Source organism: Astatotilapia calliptera, chromosome 7 (assembly GCF_964374335.1).
Source record: "Astatotilapia calliptera chromosome 7, fAstCal68.1, whole genome shotgun sequence".
Taxonomy (NCBI): domain Eukaryota; kingdom Metazoa; phylum Chordata; class Actinopteri; order Cichliformes; family Cichlidae; genus Astatotilapia; species Astatotilapia calliptera.
The window spans coordinates 42,720,374-42,732,563 of NC_137428.1; the positions used below are offsets into that span (position 1 = coordinate 42,720,374).

Here is a 12,190-nt window from a genome sequence, read left to right on the forward strand (position 1 = left end):
TGTGGTTCATTTAAAAGCCTTTTGTTTGGTATAGAAAAAAAAAAAACCAAACAAAATAAAAAAGAAAAATTGTGGCTCTCATGCTCAGGAGGGGGGGACTTCTATATAAAACATATTCCAGCTGATTATGCTAACCATGTCCAGTGGTTCGTTTGCCTGAGTAGCTGTATCATCTTCCAGTGGCTACAACCAGAATAAAACGGAGGCTTAATCTCAGCATAGTCCAGATTTCAGATCTAACAAGGTGAACCATTTTAATTATATGATCATTTTTTCCCCACATCAGTCAATACTTATTTATTGCATTTCAAGTCGTTCAAGTCCAATGAATAACTTGAAATAGTACAAAGTGGTGAACTGCCAGAGGTTATTAAAAAAATAAAAAAATTAAAAAAAATAAGGTAAGGTTACCCAAAACTGAAAAATAATGTACATTTCAGAAATGTGTTAAAGAACACAAACTAGAAAACGAAATTCTTTGGTTCTTTCCAAAGAAATAAAAGCCCCTTTAACATTTGTAGCTACTCTGATCGAACCACCACACATCGCCACAACTCGACAGGTTTTCCAGTACAAAATAATACTGCCTTGAGTACGTGACTGTCGACATAGCAACATGTCGGAACGTCCTGTGACATAATTAATATGCAACACGAATGCTACAACAAAGGTGGACTACGAGGCAAGAATATAGCTGCTGCTTGGTCTGTGACTTTTCGTTAGACTCAAGGACCATATTATTGTTTGGGGGGTTTTTGTGTAGTCATTTCCCTGTTGCTGGGTTACCAAAGTGAGCGTTTTGATTTTCATGAACAAGATGATCTCATGACTCATCGTGTGACGCTACTGACCAGCCAATCGGTGGCATCCAGTCTGACGACGTCAGATTTTAGTACCCGCTTGGATCACTTGGAACCTCGGGCAAGCAGGTACTAAAATAAGTACCTTGTACCAGGAACAATAACCTAATGAGAAAACTGTTGAACCATACGGAGTCCATTCAAGTAGGTACTATTGTAAAACAGGCTATAGTAGCTATTAATACACAAAAAACCCACTTAAAAAAAAAAAAAAAAAAACAACACACACACACACACACACACACACACACACACACTTCTAAAGTACTGGGGCGTACAGCTGCAGTACCCCAAACAGCTCCTCTAAGCTGCGTGTGTCAACCAAACCTGAATTAGAAACAACATTGCAGATGTAGAAGCAGAGCAACTGTGGACAGAAGTTTCAGCAGAGTGGAGGTAGTTCATAAGAGATTACAGGATGACTCCAACCTCAGCAACAGGACCACTCTCAGCACTGAGCAAATGTGTTTCATCTTGAGTGACAAAACGTTTCTTCCGCTGAAAACGCCAATTCCAGATGAACAGTAAACTTTTTATAATTTCCTTACATGGATCAAGACAAATTGTGAAATAACTTTTATTAAAAATCAAATATCAAGTAAAAGAGCTGTGTAGAAACATTTACAAATATTTTTGAAGGAAAAAAATAAATACATTCACAGAGGACAAGCATAAATGAGAGGCTCACCTTGTGTTCACATTTCTGGTCAATGGGGAGCTTCATCCACTCGCTCTCGTCCCCCATGGTGGCTGCCTGGGGACTCAGCTTCCCCAAAGGTACACTGCTGAGGTGTGGGACACACACACATATCATTTACACGGCATGTCCAAGAAAAAAAAAATTAAAGTCCTTGTTATCCAGATATCCTAATTAATCTGGGAAGCCTCTAACTTTGTAAGCTAACCAGCAGTTATGATAAGTGGGACTTTTACACCATCAACATCAAACCAACACCAAAGTGCACCAGTTATAATAATACGTATAAGAGTTTCTTGTGCACACTGGAAGCCTAAAGCGGTTTACTTGTGCCATCATCTGAAGACTCTTGGCTGGCTCTTTGAATTTCTTGATAATACTTCACACTCCAGTTGTTCACACTTGGAAATGCTGTGATAACCTTGTAGATACATGTTCTGCTTTGTGAGCATGAACTCTTTTTCTAAAATCTAAACTAATTTCTTTTAGATTTTTCTCAAGTGAGAGCTCAAATTCTTGCTGAAGTTTTTATACAATGTATACATTGGAAGAAACCCCTCAGTTTTAACTCAAATTTACAAGCTTAGAGCATTACGAAGGTAAAGCACATCACTGACCAGTTGATTGTGGCAATGCTTAATTTAAAAAAAAAAAAGTCAGCTATGTGGTGGGGGGGAGGGGGGAGTCAAACCCAGAAGAAAGCTAGAAGTTTAGAAATTCAATGAATCCACCTCCAATGCATCTGGCCTTGCTTGTATTCAACCTGGTCTCCTGCACACACACAATTCATCCATCTTCCCTCTCTCCATTACATCAGCCAGATCTCTTCCTATACCAATAATCCTGGTATAAATTTTTTTATGTGACAAAAATATCATAGCAAGCTATACTCTACCAATGCCATCTGTTTACATTCCTTTGCACATACACAAAACAAGCCTGGGCATCTCTGACAAGTCAGTCAGCCTCAAATTACAATTTAATACCTTTATTAAAAAATAAATATATTTAAAAAAACGAGGTGGGGTGGGGCAGGGCCTATTTTAGCAACCTCTAAAAAGCAAAAACTAAACAAATGACTCAACCAAACATCTTAGATGAAGTCCATATGACAGAAAAAGCAAACAGTGGTTCAGAAACAATGTGGTACATAGTGGGAAAGTGAGGCTTTAAGCAACTGGTTAAAAATTTATTATGACCATCTGCTAATGTATCTAGAGTGGATAATGTTCTACAGTTCGATCGCCTCATCTTCCCACTGTACAGTCAACAGAAATAGATGTAGCAGGATTCTGAGAAAGAAAAAGAAAAGGAGGAGGAGGAGCAAGTACAGCGTAGTGTTCTATGCTAATGGCAGCTAATGGTAACTGTCATTTGATAGGAACTAAAGTTGGGAAAAAGAGACTTACAGTACATTTGCCCATTGATAATTAATTTAGCAATTGAGGTCACGCCCAAACAGACACCATTATCATGGTCCAGATCAGTTGAGGCACTTGGTTTTGGGTTAAGAAGTGAATGTACATAATGTGGCTATTTCTTTGGCTAGATGAAGCACCAAACTCCACTGGGAAACGCCCAGAGATTCAATTTAATTTCAATGCAATTTTATTTATATAGTACCAAATGATGGAAAATGTATGCTATGCCATCTAATGCTAAGGGGAAGCATGCATAATTTAAGTTTAATTAGTCCTAACACAGAATCTTGTGGAACTCCTTCAATAACCTAAGTGTGCGAAGAGGACTCACCATTTACATGAACAAATTGGAGTCCATTAGGTAGATGTGATTCAAACCACTACAGTGCAGTATCTTTAATACCTATAGCATGCTCTAATTACTGTAATAAAATAACAGTCAACCGTATGAAATGCTGCACTGAGGTCTAGCAGGACAAGCACAGAGATGAGCCCACTGTCAGATGCAAAAAGAAAATAATTTGGAACCTTCACTAATATGATTTCTGTAGTGTGATGAGCTCTGAAACCTGACTGAAACTCTTCAAATAAACCATTCCTCTGCAAGTGATCAGTTAGCAGTTTTGCAACAACACTTTCAAGAATTTTTTAGATAAAAAGGTTGGAAATTAGCTTTCTGAAGGGTAGATGGGCTCTCTCTAGATTATAATGTTGATAATGCATGATGCATGCACAGTTAAGCTGCATGATCCATTATTGAAGAATACGATAAATGGTTCAAAATGCTTTTATTAGTTATTGACATTTTCCATTAAAGGATTCTCAAAGTTAACTTACAACGTCCCTGCTGTTAAGAAATTCATGAAGTCATCGCTAGCTATGGTTAAAAGAATGATGGCTCAACAGAGCTCTGACTTTTTGTTAACTTGGCTTAGCTACCATGGCATCACTCATTGGTTTCTTAAGGCCTTAACCCTGGACTACCAAGCAGGATTTGGGCTTATCCAGGTAAATACTAGGGTTTCTCACACACACACACACACACACACACACACACACACACACACACACACACACACACACACACACACACACACACACACACACACACACACACACACACACACACACACACACACACACACACACACACTTTGTGTGGCGATATGCCAAAACAGGGACACCAGATATGAATATTTTGAATAAATTAAAATACTCTGGGAGCACTATAAACTGGAGGGCGCATCTCACCTTTGTGCCAACAGTTGCAAACTGACTTGGACGGATCACTGATCACACTTGAACCAATGTAAAATTTTTGAAAAGCTGAGTTTGGAAAGCCAAGACAGCCAGACAGTGGAAGTGGACAGTATATCTTTTGTTTTAACATTGTTATATCCAGGGGCAGCACAAAAGTGATCCCATTAGATAGATTTTTAGTTTTAGTCTCCTTGCTTTCCACTCTGTTATCCAACTAATGACAGAACTAATAACTAACTAATGCAAGCCTACACCAAACAACCAACCTGGTGACGTAATGTTCTACACTGAGAGAAGATGGCGCTAAAATGTTTTTAAAACTTTAAGCACTTATTTCTTAAATCCAGACACAGACAGTGTTAGATTTGTCCGTTTTTGAGAGCAGGGCTCTATGATGCAAGTTAGGCTTAATATGTGTAGCATTTCATGTCCCCTTTCAAGCTCGGGTCCTCTACCCAAATCCTGGAATCTTGAGGGTCCCGCGTAGCATCATTGCTGTTCCTAGGACTGCGCTCCTCTGGACAGAGATCTTGGGTGTTGTTTCTGGGATCTGCTGGAGACACTTGTCCAGCTTGGGGTCACTGCGGTGATTACCAATGGGAGCACTGCTGCCTTCACATCTTCTCAAGCTCTTCTCTCAGCCTGTGGTACTTTTTTCAAGCTTCTCATGATCCTTTGTTGCTTTCACTTAGTATAGCAACATCAATTACAGTTGCCTTCCTTGGTTTATCCACAAATATTATGTCCGGTTGGTTAGCCAACATCAGTTTGTCTGTATTTGGAAGTCCCACAGAACCTTAGCTCGGTCATTCTCAACAACCCTAAAGAGCATGTCCCAGTTTAACATCACGACTTCCAGGTCATACTCGACACAGTCGTTTCCGCAACACTGCTTTTCTCCCGAGGTCCCCAAAACTGTTGAAAGGAATGGCTTATTCAAAGGCTCTGGAGGTCTCTACATACACACATAAAGTTCTGTCAAAAAGTTCACTGAACTCTGATATGCACTGAATGTTTTTGTTCATCAAGTGGTTGTTGGCTTCATTTGTATTGGTGATGCAAAGGCACGTCACAGTACAGATGCTGTGCAAGAACTCCTTGCTGGCAAGATTACGCTGTACTTTGCTTAATTCAGCAGGAAACCGTTATCGTGCGACACATGCAATAGAAATTAATGGGTTTCAGAGCCTATGTGAAAAGGCCTTCAGGCTACTGAATTTGGGGTGAAACCCTCCATGCAGTGTAATGAGCTTCATTGTCTTGATGTCAGTGGCATCCATCTCCTCCTTTGACCAGCTTATTATCCCAGCAGGGTGTCTAATCACTGGCAGAGCGTAGGTGTTGATTGCCTAGATCTTGTTCTTCCCATTCAGCTGACTCCTTAGGACTTGCTTTACTCTCCGCAGGTATTTAGTGATTGTGGCTTTCCTAGCAGCCTCTTCACAATTCCTATTTGGCTGTGGGATTCAGAGGTCATTGTAGCTGCCCTCAATGTCTCTAATGCTGTAGCCATTTCCTTCTGGTAGTACAGTCGCTTCAGTTCTGACTACTCCCTCTCCAAATTCACAGCCTTTGCCATGACATAAAATCATATTCTGTACAGTATATAGCCAAAGTTTTAACAATGTGAGTATATGACTAAAACCTTTGCTAGCTTTGAGGCATCCACTGGTGACACTTGGGCACTCTCTGACAACATTTCCTCCTCTGATTCAAACCATCACAAATTCCACCACCAAAATATCACTATTACATTTACAATGGAACTGAATGCAAAAATCCTAATTAATCATGTTTGTAGGATCTATTTAATAACTGTTCTCTGAAAAATGTGTCCTGTTAAAGGGAAATTCATATAAATACATATGCAACAAGGCCAACCAAATAAAATATCTACCGTTTCCACACTTTTCAGTCCAAACCACTTTGCACCACTTTCTTATATCCTGACAGTAGCTTTTTAATGCTGAAAGAGAGCTTTACTGTAGCACAATCTGGCTGATGAAAACCACAAACCACTTTAATGGAGTTGCAATATTCATGCTGACTTTAATATACCACACATTGGCATACAAGAAAAAACAAGGGCAATGGCACACTTGAGCATGTGACACAGTTACCTTCTAAATTCAATACAGGGATGTGTCAGGATCTGAGAGTAAATAACGTTTTGTGTTATGCACATCGTACAAGTCAGGTGTAAGAGATTCTAGGTTTAAACAGTTGAAGCGCTTGATATAAAGCAGGTGTCCTCTGGATGAATCAATTAGGCTGTTGGATAAATCTATAAATCTGGCTTTGAAACTCCTTTACCTTTAGTACCTACTCGGATCGACTCAGATCAACTGGTTTGCAATCAAGTACCATCGAATATCTGTGGTTGTCGTCATAGCCATGCTGCAGAGTGTCCAGTGATGTAATTAATATGCGACACGAACACTACAACAAAGATGGAGTTCAAGGCAAGAACATACCTGCTGCTCAGTCTGTAGCTTTTCATCGGACTCTGGGACCATGGCATTGTTTTTTTGTAGCCATTTCCCTTGTTGTCGGGTTTCAAAGACTGCAGTTTTGATTTTCGTGAATGAGACGCTCTCATGACTCGGCCAATCAGTGGCATGCAGTCTGACATCACATTTTAGTACCTGCTCAAATCACTTGGAACTGCAGCCGAGCAGGTACTATGACCTAATGGAAAACCCTAAAAACCGTGGAGAGTCGATCCAAGTTGGTACTAATGGAAAACGAGCTTAACGCTATGATAGGTAGAGATCCAAAACACAGAACAGGTCAGGGAGAGAGATGAGTTAGAGAAAGAATTGACAACTACCCAACAGGAAAGAATGGAAAAAGAAGACATCCACGAAGGAAACAGCTGTAAACAGCATGTAAAAACTGATGAAGTTCTTAAATTCAGTCTCACATTTGATTGCTTTTCTCAGGTCAGAGTAATGTAAATTTGTGACTTTAGTGAAATAGCCTTAGAAACAAATTACAACTCAATACGTGTGATCAATAAGCTCTCCTACTCAAAAAAAAAAAAAAGCAGCACTACACCTCTAGCTCTCAGTATTACAGAATGCAAACTTAAATACAACCAAATGAGCACAGCTAACCTTTATCAACTAGACTCCCCTTTAAATACACCCAACCAGTCATTATCACTTTGGTTATCAACCGTGCCGTCAATTAACCACATCACCGATTGTTTGCTTTCCCGGTTTGACTGGGAGTGGCCAGCATAACATAACTAGCGGTCGTTAGTTGCTAACGTTAGTTACCGAGGGCCATTAACTAGCTAACTTAGCAACAACAGTGACAGTTGCTACGTTACCCCGTTAACCGCTCATTCAGGTCCAACCCGCATCAACACAGACGGCTATCGCTAATGACAAATAAACATTGTTAAACATGTCGTGCAAAATTGTATTATGCATAAGTTATTTTCAAAGTCAAACCTCGCCGTTAATTTATTGTCGGTTGGTAATAGCTGTTAGCTGGTTAGAAAGAAGGCTACAAGCTAACCTTCCATCCCCGCCAACATAACCAGGCCTAACAGCGCAGTTCGCAGCTACACACATTACATCACAACTAGCTCCGATTCAAACCTGATTTGTAGTTGCTTAAAATAATAATAATATTTAAAATCTTCAACATAATACCTGTTTGCGTCTTTTAAAAAATACGATGCTGCTTCCCCAATTCGATGAGGATGATAAAGATCACTGAAGCGGGGTCCAGCCGAGTTTTATACAAGTGCTTCCCTGCCTCGAAGGAGATTCAACACTATTTCCGGTACAGAATAAAACAGACAGTTGCGCTGTTTCTTATCTAATTCAAATTATAAATATAATTTACAGAAATTGCGTATTCGTTAAAAGAAAAACTTCGAAAAAGTATTTCTGGGCTGGGATATGAAAATATTTGTTTGTCTGTCTGTGGAATATGCGTGTGTTGAACTCTTATTTTAAACACAAATGAACGCCCACTTCCGATTTCGCTAAATACGTCCAACTTCTTTCAGCTTTTTCAAATTTCTCCAGAGTCGGACAGACGGAGGCGGAGCGGAGAGCGGGACACCACCCCGACGACGTCACTCCAGTGCTGAATCACTTTTAATATTTAGTCCGACTGCATAAGCAACCTGTCATGGACAGTGAAGAAGCAGCACACAAACAAAATGCTACCTTTATACAGTGAAATTTTACTTATGTGACTACTTATTCATCTAATGGGCTTCTTTGTTTTTCACTAGACGGAGACAGATGTGGAGAGAGATTGGTTGCGTTTGAAATATGCTCCGCCTTCAATGTGTGAAATTCCTTAGCTGATTGGAACAACGCGTGCATTGCTTTCTCAGAAGAGATTTCATTGGCTACTCTGAAATTAAGTCTATCTCAAAACTACGATTGTCTATGTAAACACTACTTGTTTGTTTCGTGTACGCCCTTTAAACTTTAGTGATGAGCGATGTTATGCCAAAAACCGATTTCCGATGTTTTTATGTGTATTTTGTATTTCGAATATTTTTACTCATATTAGTAAATAGACAGTAGTGAACATGATTTATGATTGGGTTATATATAGAAGAAAGAAATAACCTGTTGTTGAAGTATCTTTATAACTCTGCGTATTTGTACCCACATTGTCCTCTGCAGTCCTTTTTGGTCACTTTAAGTAAGTTTGTAGAACTGTGGTGTTATGTTTGTTACAATTTCTGCTACCCTCTTGGCTTGATCCATTGACTGATCTCTTTCGAAAATCACATTTTTAATGTCAACGACACATTGTATCCGGGTAAATAAAGGATATATAAAAGTCTCTCCAAAGCTCAGTGCAGAATTTGATGGCCACCATAAAATGATTGTGTCGTGTCAAGGTAGGTAAAGGTAGGTATCTCTGAAGGAATTAGGTTCCCCTGCATGTGGAGTACGCGCTGGGCAGGGGAAAGCGGATCCAGTTGACTTCGCCTCCATTTCAACTAACCACACGTGGAAGTCGTGACGTTTTAGTTTAGTGAGAAAGTAAAAGATGAATGTCGTTAATTTACCGTTCAGTTTGTGGGTTACAACAGAAATTATACATTTATTGTTCTCAGGTATTATCGGACTGGATTATTTCAACAAACCGACGACATTTTGCCTGGTAATATGTATCCTTCTGTAACTTGATTGTATAAAGAGCTAAAACCTCCAAAATTTCAGTAGTAATAAGTCATTATAAGAAGTGTTTGCGAACTAAAAATCAAGAATGACGGATACTGTTTGTCCGTGATTTGGACAGTCCAGCGCATGCTCCCGACACAGGGGTAACTGTCGGGATCCCTACCTTGGCAAGACACCGGTCTGGACCCGTTCATTGTGGGTTGTTGCTGTTGTTGACAACAATAACAGCTGACAATTAAGCTAACATTATGCCCGCTACTGTCCAAAAAGTATTGCATTTTCACTCTGATAAACAGTTTGATTAAATTCTCACACCAGATGAAAATTTATACTTATACAATTTATATTTTTTATACTTCAAAGAAGTAATGCAGTAATGTAGACCAGCAACTAACAGCAGTAAAAATATCACTTACAGAAAACTCACCAGAGTATTGCTGTCAACAGACAGCAGTGAGCTTAGGTGACTTATTGATCTCTATCAAAATGTTACACAAGGTTTTATAGTTCCCTCCACAGTAAGACAGATGTGGGCACTTGACAGCAGACACTAGTGGCCTGCACTCACCAGGAATCAACCTTGGTGAGTTTTTGTGACGAAAATGTAAAATAACGCAAAATATACAATAGACACATAGTCCTGTTATTTCTGTCATTCCTACTGCCCTCTGCCTAGGTAAAGAGTAGAGATAATTTCATTTCATTTGTTCATATGTTTTAATTACATGAGTACACACATTTCAATATCAGCTGGACATAGCACACCAAGGGCCATTCACAGTTTATTTTTTTAATGATGGCTGTGATTATCAATACAATTTGTAAATGTTTGTGTTTATTTAAAAGGGAAAATACTTATTAATTAACATGAGCACTTAAGCTCATCATGTAAATATGCCAGATTTACCCACAGACTTCATCTGCAATCCCTGGCAGGTTAATGGCATATTAAATAAAGCAACAAACCAAACATTTAGAAGCGTGTGAACATAAAACGTGTGACAAAAACAAATGTCCATATACCATTATTAAAGATCAAACCCTATAATCACTTACACCCCCCCCCCCCCAAAAAAAAAAACCAAACCAAAAAACATTAGAATCAAGGATTTTCAAGGGCATTATGTCATGTTTGATTATCCAATAATCACTGTTTTACAAATTTAGAAAAAGAAATAAAGAATGTTATATAGTCTTTCTTTCCGAGGGTATTGTATTCCAGGTATGAGCTGCTTGATAAGACAAAACTGATTGCCCAAAATCAATTTGGGCTGAAAAGTGCTCTAATATTGTTGTTGGTTATACGAAGTCACCAAATCCCAGCCTCTCTAATTTGATTTGAATTTTAGTATCTTAACCTCCTAGGACCTGGTGTCCACATATGTGGACATCACATTTTGGGTTATTTAGACCAAAATATTCAATTTTGCTCTACAAGGGCCTGATATCCACTTACAAGGACATTATTCTGCTACTGTTCTATCAAATTTTTAAACAAATATCCTCATATGTGACTCTTATTTTTCATAAAACCAAAAATAAGGTAAAAAAAAAAATCTGGTAATTCTTTCTTTTTACATTCATTGGGCCCCAATATGCTCAAATATCAAAGAGAAATTAAAAATGCATGCTGTGGAAGAGTTCGGGTCTTAGGAGGTTAAAGAATGTTTATGAAACATTTAAGTATAGAGAGGACTTGGATAGACTGTACTTGGATAGTACAGTCACAGATAACGGACAACACACATAGGAGACATTTGACTTATAATTCTGTGTTGTTTCTGAATCAAAATAACTAAAGATACTTTAAACATTTATGTAACTAAGCACTAAGGTGTCGAATGAAATGCCAAAGAAATAAATTCTACTAATATCCCAGCTGCACATGAGACCTATCAACCCAAAGGAGCAGGCAAATAGCACTACACTGCAAACCGTCACACCCAGTTTGAGAGAAATTGCAATAAATTTACCAGTGGGCACGCACTGCAAACAGCGTAGCTGGGAATCAGCGCTATGTATGACCTGCAATCTGGGTTCTTTAACAAGACTCATTCTCAATCATTCATAACAGCCTTTACGGTTGGACAGACTAACCAAAACAAAATGACCAATCAATCAAAAGAACAAAAAAAGGACAGCAGAGGCAGCTTTATCTGTTGAGTTCAGGGATTTATTATGAACTTGTAAACTTGTAAGTGTTGGTATGAACTTGGTCTCCTATTAGCATAATAAACATGGATAAGTCAGCATGAAAGTACTGAGGAAGACTAGTTTAGTGTGATTTAAAGTGTGATGTCCCTGCAGAAAGTGCTGTGGTTCAGAGTGAGGGCTCAGAGATTAAATAAGTCCTCTTTTACTGCCAACAGTGGGATAAACTGAGAGAGAAGATACTGCTGGTGTAGCTGTTGTGGTCCTGAGAGTCTATGGTGGATGTGACTTCATAAGCCTTTGCAGAAAGGATGGCACTGAGACACTGGACTTGCTCATACTCTGGGTTCCCTCTTTATTCTGGTACAAAGATAACAGATCACAGTTGTCATCAACAGTGTTTTATGCAGCTGCAACATTCAGGTCTGTTAACAAGGATTAGAACAGTTATAAGAGTGTATTACTGATCAGTGTACACTGGGTAGCTAGTTAGCTAGTACCGTTAGCTAAAATGATCATTCGCTCTGGTTTTTGCTGCTGCTCCTAATGAGGAATGGGGGACTGCTGTGTCTGTGTTAATTTCCTGATCAACCACAGTGCTAATGTACTAAACAACGTTTTGAAAGAAACCAGGCT

At 39.0% G+C, this 12,190-nt stretch overlaps 1 protein-coding gene across 6 annotated transcripts in view; it reads right to left on the minus strand.

The window, feature by feature from the left end:
• ckap5 (cytoskeleton associated protein 5) overlaps window positions 1-8,176 on the minus strand; it is a 41,349-nt gene extending 33,173 nt beyond the window's left edge. For 4 of the 6 annotated variants that reach the window (XM_080303731.1, XM_080303730.1, XM_080303729.1 and 1 more), the window contains exon 1: window positions 1,549-1,814. In XM_080303731.1, coding sequence (XP_080159857.1) covers window positions 1,549-1,674 — 126 coding nt within the window. In that variant the 5' untranslated portion in view covers window positions 1,675-1,814. Of the gene's footprint in view, window positions 1-1,548; window positions 1,815-7,900 lie in introns of those variants that run through there. The other 2 variants (XM_026174877.2, XM_026174878.2) reach the window with 2 other exon arrangements.
• Window positions 8,177-12,190: the final 4,014 nt, after the last annotated feature.